The sequence below is a fragment of the Talpa occidentalis genome, unplaced genomic scaffold (assembly GCF_014898055.3).
Source record: "Talpa occidentalis isolate TD23 unplaced genomic scaffold, MPIMG_talOcc4v2.1 talOcc4.2, whole genome shotgun sequence".
NCBI lineage: Eukaryota > Metazoa > Chordata > Mammalia > Eulipotyphla > Talpidae > Talpa > Talpa occidentalis.
Genome location: NW_023602073.1, coordinates 69970017 through 69996902, shown reverse-complemented (window position 1 = coordinate 69996902; position 26886 = coordinate 69970017). Strand labels below are relative to the sequence as shown.

The following is a 26886-nucleotide window of genomic DNA, read 5'->3' as shown; positions in this document are numbered from 1 at the left end:
AACAAACACTTTAGAAATTCTTACCACTTGTCAGGCAACTTAATTATATTATTGCATTTTAACACAATTAAATAAAATAATCTATTATAATTTGTAGCTGTGAAAATTAAAGGGTCAACAATAATTTTCCAATACATATAGCCACAGAAATTTAACCCACATATGTGTGTCAAACCATGAATCCCGAGTCATTAACAATAACCATTAAGTAGTGAGGGGGATGGACTCTGGATGTTTCTGCATCTGTTTATGACCAAGAAATGCATACTTCCACAAAAGTAGGTTTGCATTAAAAAAAAAAATTCATTGATAGTAATCCCAAGGTGATTTTATCCAGGTGGCTGATTCAGCTCATTGAGGGTTTCTAGCTCACATACACATGGCATAAAATACATTGTAGGGGTTAACTGGTGACCTGGAAACAAGGCAGCCAAGTGGCAAGGACTTTTTTTAATGGTAAAATGCAACCTGAGTTCTAAACTCTCTTATAAAGAGCATAAAGAATGATATCTAAGTATTTAACTTATTGGTTGACTATCATTATCTATTGAGCAGGCATTGTTTGAGTACATTTTCTTCACATAACTCAATAGTACAAACATAAAAAGGAACAGAAATTACTGTCATGCATCACATTTTTCAATCACTATGCTAAGAAGAGAACACAGATATGCTTGTTGCTATGTAGCTGCTATTTTTGATTTATTAATTTTAAAAACTTCATATTTGAAATGATTGTATTTTATAAAAATTCAGTATTTTAAATCATTGCATTTTTGAGGCAGAGGAAACCTGAGATTTTCAGTTCAATCCCCTTCACTTTTGAGATACAGAAACAAGTCTGGAATGATTAAATAAAGACTTCCACAAAAAACAGCAATGTGATCAAACAAAATGATATTTATGTAAAGCAGATCAATGTTACATTGAATATCATGAAACCAGAAAATAAATATTAATATCAGGAGAAATGAGAGCTTAGAAATATCAGTGAGATATGGGGTCTTTTGTCATTATGTACTCAAAAGCACCATCACCTTCTACTTACAAACGTAAATACTAAATTATTTTCCAAAACAAAGAGACCCAACAGACTAGTTAGATCCCTGTGAGAGAACATTGCATTCTTTAGCGTTCACAAAAGCAATAGCTTTGCTTTACTCTTACAGAAGTAATCTGGAAAACACTAATGTAAAAAGAATAATTTCATTAGGAATTGTCAAAGTATTGATTAGCAAGTGTGGATAAATTTTAACAGAATATGAGTGCCAAAGAATAAATGTACAATTGCTTAATTTGAAGAGCCATTTATTTTTAAAAGCCAAGTGAAGAATTGCTAGAGAATGTCAAAAGTGCAGTTAGACAACCAGCAATGAAATTTGACACTATTGGTATGACAAATCCTGTTTCAGACCTGATTGGCTTAAATTTACTTGCACAACCAGGATTTGCCATAACAGGAAACGGATGTACTGCATATATACCTCTCTTACTTGTCTCTCTCTACCTTCCTTCTTCCTACAGATAAAGCAGAAACTTCATTCTACTCTTAGAACCAATGGTAAGTGATACTCCTTTTTTAAAGGTATACTATTTTATTATGCCAATATATTTATGATAAAATGATATATAGGAAATGAATATATGATTTTTAAATGTCTGTTAATAGCTCTTATTGACAGTAATGTTCCCATTATTATACTATTTTTTAAACCAAGAAAATAACGTATTAACTATTATTCCCAAAACACCTTCAATCCAATTTAATATTTAAATGATGTAAGTTTCACTGTAAAATAAGTAATAAAATGAATTCCCTTGTCTATGACATTTATAAGTAATTATGCTAGGATTTCTTTTAATATTAAAAATTAAAGAACATGTTTTATATCTGTATACACTTTCATTTTAATAACTATTAATATTAACATATTTAGACATGATAATGAAGATAATTTTCAAATATAGGAAGCTCTTGCTAATTGTTTTAAGTTCATCCTAACAAAATTAGCACACCTTGCGATAAAAAAATACTCCATTAAAGATTATCAACATAAGATACATAATAAGCAGCCCCATTCACTGAAATCAACAAAAGACCTTTAGAGTTGTCCAATCAGAAGTCATTCTACTCATCTATGTAAGTAATTTATATATGTATATAATATCATTTGCATATATTTTATATAAGGAAATAATTTCCACATAGAACTCTATATTCCTTGACAAATATGAAGTGATCCTGGACTGACAACAGAAGTACCTAAATAACAACAGTGTAAAAGGAATTACCTCATAAAGGGAAGATCTTATTTTATTATCACTTTTTTCCTCTACAGCTAAATGTCATCCAGGAAACTTGGAGAGGATTTATACTATTGTCAGAAACGATCTAGTGTTACACCTCTTCAGCTAGCTAAACACCAAAACTAGAATGTTTACCTGTATGATTAATGCTCTGGAACAGTCTAAGGTAATTATACTGATGACAAACTTCAAGTTCAGGAGCTACTGTAAGGTCAATTGTACTTTGTAAGGTCAATTGAGGCCACTGAGATGAGTTCAGATTTGTAAAAGGAAGAGATATATTGTAAGGAAGAGTGTCAGAACTATGAAGTAATGTTTAAATCAGACACTGCTAAAAATTCTAGTGATATAGTTTAGAAATTTAAAGAAATGGGAAGTAATTCACACTTAGAAAGGAAAAAAGATTGCTTTTTGGGAAGTGTGAGGGTGACTATTATTATTCAGATGTCTTTATATATTTCCTATATAATGAAGGCTAGAAAATCTCTAAACTTTTATAGCATCATAGGCTCCAGTATTATGGGCTGCTTTCTGTCTAACAGACAAGAGGTAAGATGAAATAATCAAAGTGTCAACATTATATTTAAAATTTGAAAATATTGCATCAGAAATTTTCTTTGTTGTGATTATGATCTAAATGTGTCTATATCAGTAATGCACACATTATACACTTGTGTGTTGATGCTTTTAATGCCAACTTTTCTGGTCTGTAATATCACTTTAAACAATTCTAAGACCTTACAGGAGAAAGGGCTTGGAAGCCACACTGTCTGGGCTTATCCACCTGTTCCTTCTGTTTGCATATTTATGGTATTTTATTATTAAATCTCTGATCCTGATACTGCCCATCTGTAAACTGGGGTATTGAGTAACACCATTTATTGTCCAGATTCTTATTAGTTTTAAGTGATCTCATAAAGAGTGATACAATGTTTCACACAAAACACAAAAACACCATATATTGGCATTATTATTTGTGGTTCACTTAAGGAAAAGAGGTACAGCCCATAAAAGTTACCTTTTATCTATTTATAAATTTAATCCCCTTACATTTAACTTTATAAGTAAAACTTTTAAAAGGTCTGGTTTTATTTTTTTCCCCCATATAGTGAGCTAATTTTCCCAATACCACTTTTGGATAATCTGTTCTTCCTCTGATACTTTTTCATACAGTCTTATTTGACCTGTTTCTTTTCTACTCGCCTCCATTAATTAGTCCACTTGCCTGTTCTTACAATAATATCAAATTTTTGTCAATGTTATTTTGAAGTCTTAAAATAACTAACATGAAAAGATACCCAAATTAATTATTCTTATAAAATATTTATTTACCTATTCATGGGGCAGATTTCTTATTGTGTTATAAAGAATATTCATATCAGTTTAAGATTAATATATTTATTATATTGTTGCATACCATTTAAGAGCACAAAAATCTCTCAATTTATGCAAATCTTCCTTTATGATCTTTATTAGAGTTTCAAAGTTTTCTCTAAAAGATTTTTTTTATTCTTGATTATTTTAGAGATACTATATGGTTTTGTTACTATTATGAGCAGTAGCTCTTTTTTCAATCTTATTTTCTAGTTGAGTATTGCTGATACATGACAATGCTATTTTATGTAGGTTGATATTGCACCCTGCAAATTTACTGATTATTGTGTATTCTCTGAAGAGGTGAGCATATCATTGAAAATCATAACAATATTACTTCTTCCTCTCTGATACTGAACAATAGCCATGCCATTACTTATTCTTTTATTGTTCCCAATGTTAAATACTATGCACATAGTTTCTTAAATAGCTATAACATATGCTATAAAAATTTAGTATATTGCTATTACCAGATTCTCACAAATTTGTGTTTTTTCCCAAACAGCTGTAACTAGGGACTGAATTAAAGAATATTTTTTGTGATAGAATTTTCTTTTATTGCTTATTTTGTTTTAAGAATTAAAGACACGTTGGGCGCAGCGGTCGAGCGCTGGGTTGCGAAGCTGCCCACGGCCTCTGCGGCGCCGGTTCGATCCCCGGTTGCTCCCCGGCTACAGGAGGAGGGTCCCACATGGCGCGCAGATCTCTCCTGCTGCCCGCTGCTCCCCTCAGCAGTGCACTTCAGTTCTTCTGCCTGCTCTGCTCCCTGCTCTGGCTCTGGTGAATTCTCTCGTCCTTCTGCACTTCTGACTGTACCCAGTGCTTGTATAAATAAATAAAATAAATCTTTAAATAAATAAATAAGAATTAAAGACACGTTTAAGAAAAGTAGGGGGTAGGATCTCTAATTGGTGAGAGATGAGTGCTATAGAGATCAGGTCAAGGTCCAGGGCTGAGTCACCAAGTCCCCCTCTTGCTCTGGCTGCCTGTCACCCAGGGGCCCAGGCTAACCCCACTCCCAGCCTTATGCCACAACTGAAGCCACTGGCACACAAGATAACGTCTGGGGTCAGTTAAGTAGAGAGCAGGGTACACTGGGAAGCTGGAAGGAATAATGTTATGGCAATTTCCCAGAGAAATTAGGCAGCACTCAGAGAGGTGGAGAGAGATTTATTCCTCACACCGTCAGGCCCAGTGGGATAGCTCCCAAAAGTCTGAGCCCCAAATTGCAGGGATGGTAAGGTTTTATACAGTCTGTATGTGGAAACGTGTTACCCCATCTATCACAGACTTGCTTTATTGTTTGGGGAAGGGGTCAAGGTAGCCATAACTACTACTATGGGCAAGCACTCTGCAGGAACTTTCCACTCCAGCAAGCAACAGAATCCAAGCAGCAGATTTTAGCAACTTCCTGCTTCATTTCCTTCCTTCTGATAACTGTGCAAAAAGCTAGGGAGTATCAATACGAGGACCCATAGGAGGTGTTAGGAAAAGGAGTTTAAGGGCTCATATTGCCCAACCAATAATTGAAGCTTATAGCTCCTAAATGGGACTGGATAAACCGGGTGGTCAAATTAAGAAAATTAAGGTCAAATTAAGAACACAAGTTCCGAGGGCAAGCAGCAAAATAATGGAGACTAGTGAACTCAGGAAGAGGGTAGGGACCCTCCCGGTTCTGGAGAACAACAGCTGGTAAAGAGTCCATTTGATCCTGGAGGTCACTTAAAGACTGGGCCACATTACTTAGGTCTCAGTCAACTTGTAGGAAGAGGACTGTGAACTTGCTTTGTGCTACCCCAAAGCCTGCTGCCCCCAAGCCCATCCCTTAAGAAACACCAAGGGCCACACACAGTGGGATGACTAAAGGGAGGCATTTTGAATGATGCCCAGGGCTGGTATATGAGAGTTGGGTAGCTTGCTCACCTGACAGAAGTTTGAAGTCAGGGATGAGTAAGGTAAGGACACAAAGACTCACATCAGGTAGAATTAGACATCTAAAGATGCCAGTAAAGCAAACAAAAAAAGTTCCATTTGCAGCACACAGAGAACAAAAGACTTGGAAATGTGTGTGCAAGATAGAGATGTTAGGGTGTTTGCCGGAGCCCAAAACACAGGAGGCTTGCCCCCAGATTTTGGGACAGTGCAAGCAATAAGCTAATACAACAAGAACGGCCAAACCAAAAGGAAATAGGAAAAACAACAAACACTGGGGGTCACTCCAACAGTTTATGAACATCCATCTGATGTTCCTCAAGCTTCTGCCAGGGGTTGACCAACCAGCTTTGGGTTGTGGTTGGAGCAGGGCTGTAGAAAGGTCAGGTGTCTTGTCAGGGTCTCTGCAAGGTAAGCCTGAGTTAGTATGTAGGGTCTGGGCAGGCTGTCCACTTCTTTGGTGTCTTTGGACAGGCTGGCTTAACTCAGGAGTGGTTAATCCATGGAGTAACACCTGGAGTAGGTGCAGATCAGAACAAGTGACTATTTGTAGCCTCTGCAAGTCTTGATTTTTGTGAAGTCACCTACAGGTCTTTAAAAGGGGAGGCGTAGGCGGGGGCGGAGAAGAGGGCGCCGGTCCCCGGGGACCACAGACCGGCTGCGGCGTGGAGGGGGCCAACGCCCTCGGACTCCCTCAGGGGCGCCAGAGACCGTGGCCGCGGCACCACAGCGCACGCCGAGGGGCCCCTGGAAGCCGGAACCCACAGCCTCCCGCCCACGCGGGCCAACCGCCTCCGCCCGTGGCCCGCGGGCCCCGAAGACACCCCCCTCCCGAGGGGGCCGCGCGGGCGCCGCGGCTCACCGCTACCACACAACCCAGGGAAACTCCAATGCCAAGGGTCTACCTGCAATTTGCAGTGAAGAATTAAGGAAAAGTACTGCTGCTCAGGGTAGTCCCCAGGAAAAGGGGAAATTCCAGGTTCCATGCCCCACCCAAAGGTGGGTGTATCTGAGCAGAGAGAAGAAGCTGGTGAAGAGACTAAGGAAGGGAGGAAGCAGGATGGAGAGCAAGAAGGAGACCTGGAGGAGATAGGTAGAGCAGAGAGACATGTGAAGAAACTGCGCTTGCCTTTTGGTCCTGCACTGGTTGAAACAGATGTGGGTGAGAGACCCATGGCGAAGTACATTTGAAAGCAGAGTGTGACAAGGGATATGTCAAGGTAAAGCAGAGTTTGAGGAAGAGGCCAAGAGCCCTGACCTGGGAACAAACCTGAAGAGAAAGAGGTCAAGCAATAGTGATTCTATGGAAAGTGATGCTGCTCAGGAAGCCAAGCCCAGGGAGGGGCTGGAACCCGGGAGCAACCCTAGCCCATGCTCTGTGCCCCCAAAGAAGAGCAGAGATGATACATCTACCAAAAAGGAATCATTGGGCCACTGGAGTCAGGGCTTGAAGATTTCCATGCAGGACACCAAAATGCAGGTTTACAAAGATGAGCAAGTGGTGGTGATCAAGGATAACTACCCCAAGGCTCGTCACCACTGGCTAGTCTTACCATGGGCCTCCATTTCTAGTCTGAAGGCCGTGACCAGGGAACATCTTGAACTGCTCAAACATATGCACAGCGTTGGGGAAAAGGTGATTGCAGATTCTGCAGCGTCCAGCAAATTCCGCTTCCGACTGGGATACCATGCCATTCCCAGCATGAGCCATGTACACCTTCATGTAATCAGCCAAGATTTTGATTCTCCTTGTCTTAAAAACAAAAAACACTGGAATTCTTTCAATACAGAATACTTCCTAGAATCACAAGCTGTTATCGAGATGGTCCAAGAGACTGGCAGAGTGACTGTCCGAGATGGGACATCCGAGCTCTTGAAGTTGCCCTCCGCTGTCATGAGTGCCAGCAGCTGCTCCCCTCCATTCCTCAGCTGAAAGAGCATCTAAGGAAGCACTGGCCAAAGTGATTCTGCAGCACCTGAACTTCTGCAGCAAGTGTGGCTGGTTGCTTCAAGTAAACTCCTGGCTTCTATTCTGGATTGCTTGAGAACTCTTATTTCTCAAAATAAAATATGTATCTTTTACTTAAAAAAAAATAAAAGGGGAGGCGCCCGTGTACTGTATCCCTCGCGGGGCCTAGGCCACTAAGCAGTGTTATGTTGTGCACAAGTCTGGCACCTTATCACTTCATTTCTTCTCCACATTCAACACTGACTTCATTTCTTCTCCACATTCAACCTACTTCCTCTTTCCCAGCAGCCCCATTCAGGAAGTCTGATTGGTATGCCAGAAGTTGCAATGCTATGCAACTGAGATGTCCCTGGAATGCAGATGGGAGGGAGGGGTAGAGATGATACTGTTAGGGGGGTGGAGTCCACAAAGCCTGTATGGAATTAGCTTAGGGGGAAAAGGATGTCCTAAGCTAATTCCATACAGGCTTTGTGGACTCCACCCACTAATAATACTACTTCCTGAGGTGGTGATGAGTGCTCCCCTCCAGGCTACCACAATGCAGGGATTACTCTTTCTCTTCCTCTTAAATGACTTCATAAGTGAAATAAAGGCCATACTAGTGAAACAGACAATTTAACAAAGGGATGAGTAATGCTAGGTTGGATAATACAGTTAGGTTGAGACGCAAACATAGCCAATTCATTCTTTGCTTTAAATACAATACACTGAAATTTCCGATTTCTGTAGCTTCTAATTAGCTTTGAAATGCTTTTATGGCTTAAGTCTTCTCCCTTGAGAGATTCCTTTGAGACTGGTTGCTCAATTTTTGAAAATGGGAAGTGGACAGCAGATATAACTTGAATTTTCCCCTTCACTCATCAAGTGTGAATAATCTTGGTGCTCTTGGCTAATTTCTACCTCATAAAGCATCACTCTTCTAACAGCAACAAAAATTTCATCCTACTAAATCTTCAGGAAAAGCAAATTCAAATAATAACTTGGAATGGTGAAATGCATTTCATTGTGGTTGAAGGAACTCTGAATTTTAAGCCAGATAATTCTGAGCTACTACTTAGCTGAGGTACTTTGAATTTTACATTCTTTTTAGAACTAATCACTTTTTTTGTAATGGTTTCTTTTTTTTTAAGATTTATTTATTTATGTATTTATTTATATAAGCACTGGGTGTGGAACCAAGCATAAGTATTCTTAGCCATTGCTTTGTCATTTTGTGTGTAACTGCCATTGTAGAATTTTAGGTTTTGCTGTCCCAGGAATGACGATTTCATTCCAGAGATCATTTCGACAGTTTCAACCCTCACTCCACCCTCGCCCTCCAGTCACCAATGAGGGCGATCTTAACGTAATTGGAGCTGCAGGCTGGAGCTGCATCTCGGCCAGGCCAGTCAGCTTAGAATTATAGCTGGGCAAAGTTGGAGAACGCATCCTTGTAGCCAATGAGTAACTGCCAGCATGATTTAACCCTATAAAAAACCCCTGCTTCCTTTGTTCGGGGCTCTCAATATCTGCTGCTGCATCAGTAGGTGCCCTGAGCCCAGACTCGAGTCTGTAATAAACTCCCTTTTGTGTCTGCATCGGCTGTTTTTGGGTTCCTGGAGGCTATGCTTGCCAAGTCTGTTGATCTTGGGCACAACACTGGGTACAGTCAGAAGCACGAGAGGGTGAGAGTATTCGCCAGAGCCAGAGCGGGGAACAGAACAGGCAGACTGACGAAGTACACTGCTGAGGGGAGCAGCAGGCGGCAGGAGAGGTCTGTGCACCATGTGGGACCCTCACCAGCAGCCAGGGATCAAACCAGCGCTGCAGAGGCTGTGGGCAGCCTCGCAACCCAGCGATCAACCGCTGCACCACAAGGGGAGGCCCTAGAACTAATCGCTTAAACATAAATTTAAGATAATATTATTCACATTATAGAATTCAACACACATACTTGGCACTTAACAATTAACTTTTATATTTGATTAGAACAATATATTAGGAGCTCTGTGCCCAAAACAAAGAACAATATATTATAATTTAAGTGTGTCATCTACATGTGCTTTAGACTCAATTTGCTCTGCTTTCTTATAATTATATAGAAATAAGCCAATGTAAATCCTTGAAATCCCTGGATTTGGATTTTCTCTCTTTGTTTAGAAGTTACTACTCTCTCAGGTAATGGTAATAAAATATGAGACTAAGGCAGTTTATTAAGAAACACATTTGGGATCAATTATTTAAGAAGAGAGGTGCAGGAAACAAGATTAGTCAAAAGTAGAAATCAAACAGTGATGTAGTCTCATTCTAGACTTTAGCCAATCAGCTACTTCTGAGTAGTTCTAAGCTGGGATAATATTTTAGAGTTGAAGCTAAGAAGAGGTCAGGCCTCTATAACCCACATCTGACAGATAAGATGTGGCTGACCTGGGAAGGGAACATAATCTTGGGCCACATGGCTGTCTTAAGAACAGAAAATCCCTGAAGGTTTTGGGAAATTTCATCAGGCAACCCTATCAGCTGAGGGAGAGACCATCCCAAATGATGATTCAAAATAGTGATGTTAATGCTAGGACTTATATGTACATGCTGATTTTTTGTTGGTGGTGGTCTTCAAATTGCTTTAGCATTAATTATATCCTCAAACCTCATAAGAACCTTATGAGGCAACATTATGTCACACATTGTAATATGACAAAGGAAGATTTTCAATCTCATATAGCTAGTTAAAAAAGAGTTGGGTAAAACATCATCAACAACAATAAAAAACATACTTCTTTTATTATAGCACTAGGTACTAAAGCTTAGGTTGCTGAGTATAAGGCCAGGAAATCCCTGAGAATTAAAAATGTCTTTTACTGACATTACATTTATGTGTTTGTTTTTATACAGAAATAATTTCATTATTCTTTTCATATTTTCCTTATCTGTCTTTAAATTTTTATAATTTTCTCATCCTCTGTTCCACCTAAATAGGTAACATAAACAAAACCAAATATCCCCTAATGCTATGAGTAAGATTTTAATAGAGTAGAAAAGCTTAGATTTCAAAAGCATTGCAGCAGCTCTTTTATACTTTTTAATCCTTTATAGAATCCTTATAGGCATATGCCTTCAATTTTTTAATTTCCATTTCAATTCCCTCCCTTCCCAATTAGTTTTTAAATGGACAAAAGTGCTACATGGAAATGCCAACAAAGTTCTCTGTTATTTCAACAAAGTTACATAAATAAGAGTTTTCCTATTCTCAAGAAGGATATTTTAAGAACATATTATTTGTGGGCCTCCCTGGTGATGCAAGGGGTTAAGAAGCAACCTATGAAACTATTCGCAGCCACTGCAGCACAAGTTCAATCCTTGGCCACGGAGATACCCATATGGCGCCACAGACCTCTCCTGTCTCACCCGCTGCTCCCCTCAGCAGTGTATTTCAGTCAATCTGCCTGTTCTGTTCCCTACTCTGTCTCTGGTAAATCCTCTCACCCCCCACACCTCTGGCCTGTCCCCCAGTTCTTGTATGCATAAATAAATAAATCTTTTTAAAAAAGAATATATTATTTGAGAACTGCAAATCTTAGGAGTTATATTCTATATTTGAAAGGCAACAGAAAAAAATCAATAGATTGAATAGATAATTGTGTTAATTTTCTCCTAATTTTCTCAAACTCTTTCAGAAACCTACAAACTCTGTAGCCATTGCGTACTGATTTGTAGAAATGCATGGCTATTTTTGTCAAAGAATAAAATGCTTACATTTTTAGCTAGAGCCCCACGCCCCAAAAACTTACACAATTTCATGGGAATTGACGTATATTGACTCTAAAAGAAACTTTGGATTCTGTCCCAGCTAAACTCTAACTAGCAATGAGATTAGCAAGGTTATTTATCACCTGCATGCCTTCTTTCCTCTTTTACACAGATATCAGAATCCCTGCACCTCTGGCCTGTACCCCAGTTCTTGTATGCATAAATAAATAAATCTTTTTTAAAAAAAGAATGCCTAAACTATTAGCTGCACAAAGTTGCTACAACATAAAGGTGGAACAAAATCAGAGACACTTTTCCAAGATTGAATAATCTCTTTGTATTAAAGTTCTGTCCTTTTATTAATTACTGTAGTTACAATAATATAAACTTATAGAAAAGGCAAAAAGAATGTCTAGCCACATAAAGTATAAAGTCATCCTCTTGTAATTTCTATTCTCATTTGTTCTTTGTCTGATTTTTATTTTTTATTATGCAATGCATGTTTATATTATATTTTTAAATTTTTTTCATGTGTCACCATTCATTAGACCCCCTCCACTTTTGCACCTATTCCCACTCTCTTTCCTTCTGGTAACCTCAATTTCATTGTTGTTGTCCACTACCTTATTTTTCTTTTGTTTATTTCCATTCATCTACTGTGTTTCCTTATATTGCAAATATACTCAATATCTTCCAATATTTATCTTTCTCCTTCTGACTTGTTTTGCTTCACATAATTCCCTCAAGAGGAAGGAAGCATGCAGGTAATAAATAACCTCTTGTTAATTTCATTGTTAGTTAGAGTTTAGCTGGGACAGAATCCAAAAATTTTTTAGAGTCAATAGACATCAATTCCAATGAAACTGCACTAAACATTTTTGGGGTGTGGAGCTCCAGCTAAGAGTGAAAGCATTTTATTCTTTGACAAAAATAGTCATTCATTTCTATGAATCATTATGCAATGAGTGCAGAGCCTGTAGGTTTCTGAAGGAGCTTGAGAAATTTAGAAAATAATGAACAAAAATTGTCTATTAAATCAGTTTTTTTCTTTTGTCTTTTAAATATAGAATAAAACTCCTTAGTTTGACTGTAGGCATATGCCTATAAAGATTCAATAAGAGATAGATAAAGAATGTTACATCTTATAGCTAAATAGTTTTCCATTGTGCATATATACCACATCTTGATCCATTCAAAGATATGTCGCTTTATTTACTTAGTGATTCAATTACAAATACAGACATACTGAGAAGAAAGGGCTTTAATATATCAATTTTTAGAGGGCACAAATATTCATCCATAATAATAGATTATGGCTCTTTCATATGCTCTTTGATGTTCTGCTTTTTTAAACTTAACTTTGAACCATAAGCATTTTCCTTGTTATTAAGCCACCATAAACACAATTTTCATGTCTAATATTCTCTACCAATTGGTGTTTTTTAATTTATTTAGACATTTTATCTCCCTGTTAATAAACATTTAATTAGTCACAATATTTTTATCTTTATAAATATTAAATGTGATGAAAAATTTATACCCAAAACATTTCCAGTAAATATTATCTTGGAATCCTGCAGAATGATAATATTTACTGGAAATGTTTTGGGTATAAATTTTGTTATGTTACTAATCAATTTGGAATAGCCAAGATTATTGCATTGTTTTGTTTTGTTTTCCTATGATCCTCAGAAGTTTGTACATTGAAATTCAAACCCAGTCTTTCTCCCTTTCTTTCATTTTTTCAGCAATGGCATTATTCCAGGTGTTGCTGTTATTGACGATAGTGTTGCTTCAATTCATTCCTGCAAATGGACAGGTATGGTAAAGTTTGAAAATCTTGTCAGAACAATTCCAGCAATCTTGAAAGCTGGGGAGATACTAGATCAATTTTCTAAAGTACAATGAAAGTTTGGTACATCACAAATACTCAACAGTTGCTCATGGTTCTTAATGCAATTAACTATAACTATATGACTGTGGTAATCAATATGGTAGCCCCTAGACACATGAGGGTAGGGACCACTGGAAATCTGGATAGTCTGAATTAAGATAGCAAAATATAATAGCATACTTCAAAACTTAGTGAAAAATAAAAAGCAGTAAATTATTTCATTAGTATTTTAATTTTAATATTGATTGTATATTAAAAACAATATTTTAACTATAGTAGCTAAATTAAATATATTGTAAATACCAAACTACTCATTTGCGTTCTTCAAGTGTCTACCAAAAAATTAAAATTACCTATGACCCTTGAATTATATTTCTGTCAACAGTTATGAGCTATAACTACTTTTACAAGCTAATGAAACTCATTCTTTCATAAGATCTTTTCCAATTTCCTTTTTATTTAATGCATTTCAAAGTGATCCCAACAGAAATTTAGCAACATATTCATAAAATCTTAGATAACCAAATTTTTCCTGTACATCAGCACAATTAATTTTCACAGGTACTGTGTGAGAATAACAATACCTATTTTTCAATTAAAAATCAGAAAATTAACTGAAGATATTGAGTATTTGGAATTTTTTTCAAGCCTCATTAGTAAGTGCAAAATAAGATACTCTAGCTATTTCTAATATTCTGTCTCACTTTAATAATCCCAAGAACATCACCAAACATCCACTTCATTGATTTGTGTGCAGGTATTCACTTCAGGTATCTCCCCTGATCAGAAAATCACTGTGAGAAACTCTTGTTACTGCCCTTTGTTCCCACACCAGTTTTAGCCTTGGGGACACAACAATTGCTCCCTCAGTACAGAGAGCTCTGACTCTGGGTCAAACCTCATTTGGCATTCAGAAATATGAGCAATGTTTCAATATACTCAAGATTTCATCATTTACTCATCACCTAACCTTGCATTCAAGTCCCTTGCTGTCTTTCCGGTTTCTTTCCTAAAGGAGGTATCATTTGTGTTGCACCACAAATGTGGTACTCTTCATAACCTCTGCCCAAGAATGTCTTTCTATACCTCCTCAATAAGGTGGAAGATCTAAGTAGAAAACACAATTTATCCTTCAATTCCAGTCCAGATTATCACTGGTGAAAACTTCCTTGACCTCAATCAAGCAGAACTGATCCTTCCTTCCTTTAAATCTGGTAGAACATACTTATTTCAATTCTCGTGTCACATTGCAATGATTTACATCATATTGCCTATGTAATATAAACTGAATATAGACATATTACACATTGGATTCATTTTATTTTCAATATTTTTCATATTTCCTGTCACCTAACAAAAATTATATTGAAAATCATTTTCGAAAAAATAGGCATGTCTTCTTCAGCAGAATATTTAACTACAAAGCAAGACTGGGTAAGAAGCAGGATATAATTGCTTCTTCTTTAGGGGCCAAATTTGGACATGCTTTGAAATGAAACTAAGCAGGTTTTTGAGGGACAACAGGAAAAAAATAGAGATGTTGCTCTATCATTTTTTGTAATGCTGCTCTTATTATTTCACATGTGCCTCCTTTCTAACTTAGGATTTAGGAGCTCGGGATGTGTGGAATCTGTGGGCACCACAGCATTCACTCTTGGTCCCTGTTCTTAGGAACATAAAGCAAACATGAGAAATACAAGCAAAAGTAGAGAGTAGGGACAAAATGTAGTCAGACCTAACTATACAGTATTGAGAGAAGTTTAAGGGAACTCAGTATTGTGGGGTTGAGAAAATAACTTAGTCCAAATTGCCAGGGAAAAAAAATCAACAAAGAGCCCCATCTCTTTAGACTTCTACTCCAAAATCTTGCTCATCTAACATCATACTCTTGGTATAAATTTAAGTTATCAAATTACTTAGACCTTGTGTGAACAATTCATACACACGAATCCACCTTCTTAACCTTCCCCTCCAACATAGGCACACACAGAGATAAACCAAAAATATCAACAATATTAATAATAGTATCTTATTAGTCATATTTCTGTTACTAAAAAAGTCAGGTCAACAATGGTCTATTAATTGGATACGTTGCTCCCTCCCAATGACCTTGGAGATTTGTTTAATGTTGTAAAACTGTCTTTTGAGAGAGGCTCTAAAATCTACTGCTGGTAGGTAAAATCATTTTACTAGAATGGGCCTACACATTATTTCCCTAAATACATACTACATGTTAAGTCAAAGTTCCCCTTCAAGTTCAGAATGAATCACCTGCCTCTACATTTACCAATCTTGCTGCAGATTATAAATGATTCCTATTTTGTACCATTGTTGATATGTTATCACTCATATATTTAGAAAAATCACATTGTCTCTTAATACTACAAATTGTTATCAGTAGCCTCAAAGGTGCCTGAATAGTCACCCATGAATTAAATCCCCACTGTCAACATTTAACACTTTTGTTACTGCTTAAAAGTTATACCTTTGGCTCAGATTCATTGACAATGCTTAACTAACTGTGGCTTGAATTGAACACTTCTAAAAATAACCTTTGTTTTCTTAGATTAACTTATTTATTCTTTATATGCAATTTTCAAAACTTAAAAGTAATTGTAATTTAACTTTCCTTTAGGATGCAGAATTTTATGACTTGTCAACCTCCAAAACACATGTCCAAAGAGAAATTGTAGACCAACACAATGAAAAAAGGAGAACAGTTTCTCCACCTGCCAGCAACATGCTGAAGATGGTAAGGGGAGAAGTAAGGAAAGTGACTTGAGTCAGTTGTAAATAACATCTCTTTAAGAATTTTGAGGATTAGGAAGTTTTTTCTCTATGTTGTTATTTCATTGGATCTGTGTTATGAATAGAGCAAACATTTATTATTATTATCATTATAATTATTATTTATTATTATTCCACATACTATTTTTGCTTATATATTGTTTTCACCCACCATTGTTATAGTTTAATCTCTAGAAAAGTATATATCAGAATTCATTCACTATCATGTCCATTTTTAAATTTCTAATCTTTGTGATAGAATTTCTCTTCCTAAAAAGAAAAATATTGATGGTTTCAATAGAGGAGTAATATAGGGAAAACAAACTAGGGATCCAAAAAAAAAAAGACAAAACTAGCAGGCAAACTATCCAAGACATACATCAGGGGAGGGGGGATAAAGGGGGACCAAAACTTGACAGCAGAACAGAAGAGATTATGGTGATGGTTCACGGTTGATGTGGTGGTGGGAATATTACGAGGATTAATCTGAGGGGAGAAATCAAACATTGTACAAAATGAACAATGTAAAAAAAATTATATTTTAAAATAAAAAAAAGAATTTTTCTTCCTAAAAGAAAAAAAATTATAGAAATACCATTAGTATACAATACAGGGGACTCCAAGGAGCCCCTGGAAATTCCCCCATAAAACCTGGTTAAGATCCTGCCCAAGAGGTTAGCGTGTGCCTTCTAACCTTAATAAATTGATTTTTAGATATTTTTCAGGGTCTTTCTGTTGATTTTGATCCCAAAAAAATTCCATATATTTCCTGGGTTTATGTGTATTTCTTCTTTCTGGTCTTTCTCTGGACAGTCATGCTTATCTTAGCCTAATGATTAGTGTCTACTTGCTCTGGGCACCCAGTCTTTCTTAGAAGATATGTTGTTATTAGAAGAAATCCAAGTTTTATTGACTCAAAGCTTAAAAGAATTTTCTGTAAAGAAAAGACAACAAAAAAATGACTTACTATTGAAATTTTATTGAAAAAATGTGCAAACATATTCTGATTCCCAACTATGACCTTGGAAGGACATACCCAAGTGAAGGGTTCAAAACCTATAAGCTTCACTAGGACAGAGCAGAATACTTAACTTTTTCTTATAGTGGTTAAATAACTTGCCCAGGTTATAGTACTATGTAAGTTGTGGAGGCAGTATTAAAACTAAATTTTTGGATATCCTAGTAGAGACCCTTATATTTTTCTGCTCATCTCCTAATTATGATCAAAATGGCCTTTTCCCTTTAGGATAAGTACCATTTAGGTTAAGAACAGTCTATTTCTCTGGACACAGTATTAAAGATAACATGTTTAAAATATTCAATGGAAAAAAGAAAAGGAATTGGGAATGAAGTATGCCAGCTCAGCATTAGGAAAAATAATCTCAATACCTCAGTTTGATTTTCAATATTTAGAGTGGGACCATTACGAAAAAAATAAACCTTTACACCCACTTTCCTATCATGAATAAACCATTAATTATTTTAGATTTTTCAAATACTTAGGGGAGATATACTATGTTTCTTATAAAGCTAAAAGGGCATATAAAAAATAATACTTTGTTTATGTTGCTAATCATAAGATGCATGTCCAAAAATTTTATAATGATACAAAAGTAGCTACCAATCATACTTTGCAGCTTATGCTTTGAATCATTAAGTGACTTTTTTTTTTTTTTTCCTGCTTGCTTTAGGATTGGAGCAGCGAGGCAGCAATGAATGCCCAAAATTGGGCAAACAAGTGCACGCTTTCACATAGTGTGATAATGGATAGAGAAATCTGTATGTAAACTAATGCTATGTGTTTAATAAATGCAAATAAACTAGTAAGGGGTCATTTTTGAGACTAAATTAAGAAGCTCTGTAAATAAATGTTGCTTCTGATGCAAACAAAATGATTGGCACTTGACGTCACATATGGGAAATTTTACACTAGAATTTCTAACTTCTAAGCCAGTTCTACATTCATTTCATGTAGACTGTTTTGAAAATAATTCATTTTCGTATTTGTAAAATATTGAATTTTGTCAAACAGTTCCTAAGTTATACTCAAAAATATTTTGTTCTAATATTACTTTGACTATTTTGTCTGTAATTTTTGATGAAAGTAAATCATTCATATGTTCTGAGTGCCTACAATGCATGCAATACTATATTATACTCAAAAATAACCTCTAAGACATGATCACCACATCAAAGAACATTAAAACAATGAGACAAAATATCATATGTATAAACTATTAGATAAAATACTTAAATTTTTAAAAATGACATAGATATAGGCAAATCTACTTTAAATGAGTGAACAGCTTATCTGTTTTAAAGGTAAGTCTACCCATGTTATTAGTATTTTTAGTATGATAATTTAATGAAATAATGAATATGGATGACTGTATTCAGTAGAAGATAAAGACAAATGACTGTAAGATTCCAATCTGTTGTTAAAATCTTAGTTCTCTCCCTCTTTACAGGGTTACCCAGAAGAAGTCTACTTTATCTTTACATAGATTGTAGTCATTGCATTCTCATATATAAATATTAATTTCAAGTCTTGAAAAATATACTGAAATATTTCTGGCCTGCAAGCTACTTCTTTCCTAATTACTTAAAAACACTTTGGCCTGTGATGTTTTCATTCACTCACTAAGAGGAAACCCATAAACTTTGAAAATATTGTCATTTACTTCATTCCTGGGCTTTTTAAAGACTGAGTGTAATATTTTTTTCAAAGTCCACACAAAATAACAATCCTAAACATTTATTCAGTTTCTGATATATGAGCAATCCATGAGTGTTGGTGAGAGTAAGAGTTGGTCTCTACTTCAGCAAGCTTATAAAACTGAGCACACCTAAGACATGCATTCGTGAAGAATTCAATGTGTAAATGAATGATTCTAGAGGGGCGTCCAGAGGCCTTAACTCAAAATTTTGCATGTTGATTCCAGGCTCCATTTGTTAGGAACATTTGACTTCTATTCAGCTTATTATAGCTGATAAGGAACACCCTTATGGGCTTTTAGTGATGAACTTAATGTAGCATACGTAGACACTGATTCATAATAATGCATACCTAAAATTTACATATAATGCAATGTAAATTCCATAAAATTGTTAAGTTAACAACTATGGGCATGAGTACCATGTTTGAAGAAGGACTCTGATATAGAGAGATAGATGCATCACCTGTTGTATGCTTTTCCTTGAATAATCTTTTTTTTTAGCTACAAGCCACTGTGGTGAGAATCTCTTTATGGCAAGCTACCCTGCCCCATGGTCACAAGCAATTCAAAGTTGGTATGATGAGCACCATGATTTTATTTATGGTCAAGGGCCAAAATCCCCAGATGAAGTTGTTGGACATTATACCCAGGTAAGAATAATGAAAAACCACTATAAATATCCTACATAGAAAGCTTTTCCAAATTTTGATTGATTCCGGTGTTAAATTTGGGGAAAGATCGACGCAATGTGGGTAAATAAGAGTTTTGAATTTGGGGGGTATTTTAGCAGATTGAGCTATGAGCTATCATTTGTCAAAAATCTGAGGGTTCTTTGCGAGGGGAACTCAATCTGTTTTTCTAACAGTGTAAATGGAAAGTGTAGTGAAAGCACTGGAAAGGTAGTATTTTAAAGGTTCTTTATTTTGATTCAATAATATAAATATAATCTTGAAGTTTACTTGTGCCTTGTATTTCCTACTTTTTTTGATATTTCCTTCTGTTCTGATATATTCTCATATATTCTCTTATGGGTATATAGGTTGTTTGGTTCTCATCTTACCTTGTTGGATGTGGAATGGCCTATTGTCCCAATCAAAAGAGTTTGAAATACTTCTATGTTTGCCAGTATTGTCCTAGGTGAGTATACACTTTTGTGTTTGCTGTCAGATATGCTATCAAAAATTTAGTATTTTTAAATTATCATGTAATAGAAACACCAAGCTTAAAAAACCCATATGTCATTAAAGGTACATAATAAACCCTTAGAAAGACTTTCTAAGGTTGAAACACAAGGCCTCTCTGGTGGCACAAGGGGTGAAGCACAGCACTATGAAGCTATCCACAGCCTCTGAAGCACGAGTTAGATGTCAGGGCTGCCAAGGAGCTGCCCACATGGCAAAGCAGACCTCTCCTATCTCGTCTTTTACTCCCCTCAGCAGTGTTTTTCCGTCAGTCTGCCTGTTCTGTTCCCCACTCTGTCTCTGGTGAATCCTCTCATCCCCTGAACCTCTAGCCTGTACCCCAGTTCTTGTAGGTATAAATAAATAAATCTTTTTAAAAAAAGTCTTTAGAAAAAAAAAGAAATAAAGTTGAAACACAACTAGCTTCTCAGAAAAAAGACGAACTTCCCAATTCTACATATAATATTATGAACCTTTATTTTATGGTACAGAAAACAATTTATCTTTTCTCACAATTGTCTTTCCCAAGATTCAGTTACCTCATGGTGTATTTAGTGTAGTTATCTAGATTTGGTATTGTCAGTTGTTATGTTTTGGCATAAACTAAACCCATTTGGATTTATTAAAAGCAATTTTATGAAAACAATGTTTAAACATTTTATATTTCAATTTTCAGTGGAAATCTCAAGAGCAAAATAAAAACCCCTTACAAACAAGGGAAACCTTGTGCCAGCTGCCCTAATGACTGTGACAATGGACTGTGCAGTAAGTTTAGTCATCACCCTGCTAAGATAAAAAATGATCTGACTTTCCTTTTAAGATTAGGAAATCCTCTGAATGTAATGAACTTAAGAAATGCCTTCCTGAAAAGACAAAAATAAAATCACTCAGTAGAGTGTGTGTCAGAAAACAATTTTACACAGTTCAGTATCAGTGTATTATTGCAATGAAAACCTGATACCATAATGTTATGGATAGAAACATTAACTTCCAGTGTACATTTCTGACTATGCTGAACCTCTTACATATTGGTACATATGAAAAAGTTTCTGTGGAAAAAATCCATTATAGTGAAGTATGAATTTTTCCTTTAGCATATTTAATGTCTACAGCAAAAATCACACTTTAGAAATAGAAAATATGTACAGGTATAAAAGTACAAAACAACATAGTATGGCTCATTGTGGATAATAAATGTTGTTGTTTCTAACATAATCATACTAAATTATATATTATCATACTGAATTCCTCATTTTCCCCATAGTGTCATTAGAATCATCATTTGATTTAATAACCACTTGTACTTCGATTTACTAGTAACCTCTACATACTTTTGAAATGTCAATCAGTTTGCATAATAATGTTAGCTCACAGAAGCCTCTAAACTATTTTAGCATAAAAATAGTAAAATTGGTGTTAGGTGATATCTCAATTCTGTGTTTGTCATGAATAGAGAAACAGATTTGGTATTTTTGTTTAGTTGGGATATGTTATTAAGCCAACTTATTACCTAAAAAGCTAATACTTTTACCTTTCAAATGCATTCACCTGGCTGTATTATAGCATTCATTCTGAATGAGTAATATAGCCATAATTCAGAATATTGATGGTATCAAAGTCATAAATCAACTAAGAAGAAAAATTCTGAATACTTACATCTCTGCTAAATACTATTAAAGAGTTTGGCACTTATCCTATTAGTAATGAATAGCCAATCAAAAGATTTCAAACAGAAGAGTGAAGATATCAGAATTTTGTTTCATAAAGAGCTCCTGATAGTAGTATAAAGAACCAACTAAATGCTGAGTGAAGCCATCTTGGAGAATGTTGAAAAACATAGGTTCAAAACCAAGTGGAGATATTTTCTGCATTAGAACAAAATGATTAAAAAGAGATGTACAGTTATAATAAGAAGAAAAAAAAATAGCTAGTATTTGTTACCTGTGGTTTTTAAGTGCTAATGAAAAGTAAAGGTGAACAAGTTAAGTTTGAGCCCTACATCCTGGCTTCTCTGATTCTGAGCCAAGAGTTGGGAAGAATCAAGAGGAGGTAGAATGATGAAATTAATTTCAGGTCTGTTGCATTTGTGTCCATTGAAAGATAGCCAAACAGAAATATTCAACAGTCATAGTGAAAGTCACACCTCTTTCAAATTTTTACATCCACATTTTCTTATAATTTCTTCCTCCTGAAGCAATAGTAACATTAGAGTCCAGAGCCACATTATCCAGTGTAACTTTTCCTCATAATAAAAATATTCATTATGTCCTGTCCTGTAAAGGACTGACAGCAAAATCAACCCTAGATATTCTGGCTATTGAGCACTTGGAATTAACCAGTATCACTGAAAATCTGCAAACATAATTTGATTTAATTTTAATTGACTCAAATTCAAATTTTAATAAACACTTGGCCAGTGGCCATCATGTGGTTGCTTAAAATTCTTTAGCAGTGCAGGTCTAGAGAGATTCATTTAAATTCATTTTACTCTAATTTCTGAATAAAGAAAGTAAGTCAAATTATTGTGGAAACACCTCCAGAAAAAACCCTCAAATTTAAAAAGAAGTGATCTTAAAACTAAGGAAACTGATGTGTTTCTGCAAACAAGATACAGCCATCATAATGGAAAGATGTCAATTTGTGTGTTCAATTCCCTCCCCCCATTCAAGTTGAATTTATTGTCTGTGTAGTAACTACTTTTTGTTTGTTTTTATTCCAGCCAACAGTTGCAAATATCAAGATGACTATTCTAACTGTAATGATTTGGTGGCTATGGTGGGCTGTAACCACCAAATAACCAAATACTCTTGCAAAGCTACGTGCCAGTGCCAAAACAACATTTACTGAATATGTAATGCAAGCTGAGCAGTGCCAATCATCTACTTAGATTTAACATTTACTAGCTAAGAAATCATAAATATGTTACCTAAAAATAAAATTCTGTATGGTAATGAATCTTTTTCTCCTGGATCTGTTTTTTATTTTACAGAAATCTTTCAATAAAAAGGGTTAAAAAGAAATTGTGATAACAAATTTGGATGTTAATATAGATTTGATTTAAACTTTAATAAGCATAATTAAATTGGGGATTCTGAAAGTTGTATTCTCTTACAACTAAGGTCACAAGAACTGTGAAATGAAATTGAGAATAATGTGCTCAGAACAAAACAAACAAAAAGAACAGAATGTGCTATCATTGTCCCTTGTATTCTGGACTATAGTCCTTTTCAGAGGTTCACTTCAAAGAATTGTTCCCATATGCTGTCTTTAACGCCTTCTCTCCCATTCATGCTTTTTTCCACTCATTGGATTTCACCTTTATAATTAAATTGAAATCACTCTTCCTAAGGTAGCCCCAACCTTCATTTTGCCAAAATCGGTGAAAACTTTTGATTCTTCATCTGTATAAATTCTCTCGGACAACTCTTTCTTAAAAGAAAAATTCAAAATAATATATGTCAAACACTACCCCCTCCAGGAAGAAGCAAAAATTAGTTGCTTCACTTTTGAGTCTGGTCTGAACTTAAGGACTCATTTCCAAAAAGTATGGAAAGAGAACAAAGTAACCTTACAGAGGAAAAGTCTGGGAAATGCCATTGAAACCAAGTTACCAAAGTTATATTACCAATGATGTCATACCCCCTTTTATATGATTGCAAGGGAATTTCACCTTATGGAATTATTTGTAAAAACTTGTAGTCCCAATCTCATCAAGAGATAACACATGAGACAAACACATATTGAGGGACAGTCTGTAAAATATCCAACCAGTACTAGTCAAATCCATCAAAAATTATGACCTGTGAGGAAATTTTGTGAAATTGTTACAAACCAGAAGAGATGAGGGAAACATGAGAACTAAATGCAATATGGTGTCCTGGGTAGGCTCCTACACCAGAAAAGATAATTAATGGAAAAACTGGTGAAATCTGAATAGGATGAAATGTTTTAAATGTTGATTTCTTAATCTTGACAAACATACCAGATTTAATATTACCATGAAATGGTAACATTAAGGGAAACTTATTCTGGGTGAAGAGTAGTATATGGGAATTCTCTGTACTATCTTAAACTTTCTGTAAGTCTAAAATCACTCCAAAATGAAAGTTCATTCAAAAAAACAAAAATAAGAAAATCTCATTTTTTTTCTTGGCGCCATAACTAACCATACTTTTTGTTCATAATATCTCCCCCCAAGCAAGTTTGAGCTTCTGTATTCCATTGTTAAATGTTTGATTTTTGGTCTCTTTTGATTTTTAGTCTCTTTACTTGTCAGATAACACCAATAGTTGGATTGTCAAATCAGACTCATAACTTACCCAGTATCAAAGTTCACTAATAATATCAAAATTAGAAGTACAGCCTCTCTGGTGGTGCAAGGGGTTAAAGCTCAGCACTATGAAGCAATCCGCAGCCGCTGCAACATGAGTTCACTCCCCCAACCAGGGAGCTAACATACATGGTGCAGCAGACCTCTCCTGACTCGCCCACTGCTCCCCTCAGCAGTGTATGTCAGTCAATCTGCCTGTTCTGTTCCCCACTCTGTCTGTGTTGAATCCTCTCACCCCTCCCCCCACAGCTGGCCTGTACCCCAGTTCCTGTAAGCATAAATAAATCTTTTTTAAAAAAAGAGAGAGAAGGTATGAGTGGTCTTGAGGCAAAGGGAAAGGACAGGAAGAGGTCCAAAATCACCAATGCAGCTTCTAGAGGATGTTTTTGTAGAATATTTCTTAATAGCTAAAGTAATAGATTTTCCAAAAGGAGAAAGTACTATACCAGATTATTTCACTAACATGTGGAATATAGAGGGGAAAAGAAGAAATAAATGAATTGACAAACCCTAGAAATATGACTTCAGAATTGAGGCTACTAGATTGGGAGGGTATGGGTGAGTGGGAACAAAGACAAAGGGGTAAGGAGGCCCAGTGGCCTAGGGTAAAGAACTATGAGTACTTGGCTCTGTCTGTGTGACTCCTGTCACACCCCCACCCCACCAGCACCTACACCCCAATTCTTTTATGCAAAAATAAAAAATAAATAAATCTTAAAAAACATTGATAATTTAAAAAAAGGAAAGAAATATGAGTGCTTGGATAGTGGAGGTATTTTGGACTTCTCCCCTAAGTCAGATACAATATTATAAACCAATGTAACCTCAATAAAGAAAAAATAATAATAGACTTCCTAATTAGTTTACTTTCAAAACATTCCCATTGGCTTCTCAAGTACTTAGAAAATATTCTCTTAAACTGATCTGCAAGAAGCTGATCTTTCTATACTTTCTAATTTTACTTCAACTCTCTTACTTCTTATACCCCAAATAAAATGTTCTTAAATTCTCCCAAGTTCATCAAGATTTTATTTACCTCAGCATTCGCAAATGCTGTTAACTCTACCTGAGTGAATAACCTAAAGAATTTCCCTCATTTTCATAGCTCCCTATACTTCTTTTTACAGTAATCATCACAATGTATAATACTTCATTCCTGCATTCAGCAAATATATATTGAAAACAATTATGTTGCAGGTACTTAATTAGGTACTTTTAAATAGAGTGATTAACAAAACAGACCAAGTCATGGAATTCTCTGAAAGGAAAGAACACTATTTTGCAAATAAATACTTGTTATAATTCAGAAATGATAAGTGCTGTAAACTAAAATAGTCAATAGGGAAAAACACGGAACAGACTAAGAAAGTAACTGTTAATTTTTTTTAATATTTATTTATTTATTTGTTTGTTTGTTTATTTATTTTTTATTTATTTATACAAGCACTGGGTACAGTCAGAAGCGCGGGAGGGTGAGAGAATTCACCAGAGCCAGAGCGGGGAGCAGAACAGGCAGAAGGACCGAAATACACTGCTGAAAGGGAGCTGCGAGCGCGGCAGGAGAGGTCTGTGCGCCATGTGGGGTTCTCCTCGGGGGCCGGGGATCGAACCGGCACTGCAGCGTCTGCGGGCAGCTTCGCAGCCCAGCGCTCAACCGCTGCCACAGGGGAGGCCCCAGTAACTGTTAATTTAAATAGAATAGTCAGGTAAATCCTCTCTAAGGTAATGACTTATCAGTAACACAACAGAAGTGAGAAAACCAATCTGATAACTTGATGGAGAAAACTTTCAAAGAGAATAGTGAGTATTACTTGTTGAAGTAGGAATAAATGTGGCATATTTGAGGAAGGTAAGAAGCCTAGAATGGTTGCAGCAGAATCAGCAAGTTGAATGTTGTTTTCAAAAGGGATCAGAGATTTAGGCAGAAATTTAGTTACATGGTACTCTCTAGGGTAGGTAAAGAATTGAAATATTATAACTAAGATAGCAATGTCACTAGAGTAAATTGAGCAGGAATGTAGTATGATGGCACATATATTGTAAAAAGACAAGAACAGGAGCAAGAAATCAACTAACAGACTATTGACTAAAAGAAAGATTAAATTAAATCACACTAGAGAATAGCTGTATATTTTATAGGTAGATAGACAGATAGATGCTTGTATGTGTGTGGTATGTCTACCATGCATATTTTACAATATCAGAAAATAAGAGAACTCTATCCCAGTTCAAGTTAGGATTACTGTAATGCCAAAGTCCAGCAAAGACATCACAAGAAAACTATAGGCTATTATTCCCCATGACCATAGATGTAACATATAAAAAGATTATATAACAAAGTGAGATCATTCCAAGAATGAAAGGCTGTTTCAACATCCAGAACCTATTAATATGATGTACTTATTAATATAATAAAGATATCTTCATTATGAAAGATGCAAAAAAATGCACTTGACAATATTCAACACCTGTAATATAACAAAAACAATTTTCAGAAAACTAGACTAGAAAATAGCTTCCTTATCCTAAAAAGGAACATTTTACAAGGTCCTCAAGCTAACCTATGCTTAATAGTGAATGGCAATGTTTTCTCCTCAGCTTACATGTGAAAACACCATCGTGCTCATTTTCAGTTTGGAATCCACATCAGGAGAAAGGAAAGGATGCTT

The 26886-nt window shown here is 35.7% G+C and overlaps 2 protein-coding genes across 2 annotated transcripts; both read left to right on the top strand.

Moving 5' to 3' along the window:
- The first annotated feature begins 1552 nt into the window (after positions 1–1552).
- On the top strand, positions 1553–22782 carry LOC119253331 (cysteine-rich secretory protein 3-like). The gene is made up of 8 exons (XM_037520903.1): positions 1553–1561; positions 13057–13127; positions 15838–15954; positions 17681–17768; positions 19208–19356; positions 19746–19843; positions 20564–20652; positions 22607–22782. Exons 2-8 carry the CDS (start codon positions 13059–13061, stop codon positions 22732–22734), a joined length of 738 nt encoding a protein of 245 aa, XP_037376800.1. The 5' UTR covers positions 1553–1561; positions 13057–13058; the 3' UTR covers positions 22735–22782.
- Positions 6771–7660, top strand: LOC119253332 (aprataxin-like). The gene has a single exon (XM_037520904.2). The coding sequence runs from the start codon at positions 6917–6919 to the stop codon at positions 7544–7546; it is 630 nt and encodes a 209-aa protein (XP_037376801.1). The 5' UTR covers positions 6771–6916; the 3' UTR covers positions 7547–7660.
- Positions 22783–26886: the final 4104 nt, after the last annotated feature.

Coding starts and splice junctions, on each gene's coding strand:
- LOC119253331 (XM_037520903.1), top strand. CDS start 13,059: ATGGCATTATTCCAGGTGTTGCTGTTATTGACGATAGTGTTGCTTCAA. Junction 13,128..15,837: donor TCATTCCTGCAAATGGACAG/GTATGGTAAAGT, acceptor ACTTTCCTTTAG/GATGCAGAATTTTATGACTT. Junction 19,357..19,745: donor TTGTTGGACATTATACCCAG/GTAAGAATAATG, acceptor ATGGGTATATAG/GTTGTTTGGTTCTCATCTTA.
- LOC119253332 (XM_037520904.2), top strand. CDS start 6,917: ATGGAAAGTGATGCTGCTCAGGAAGCCAAGCCCAGGGAGGGGCTGGAA.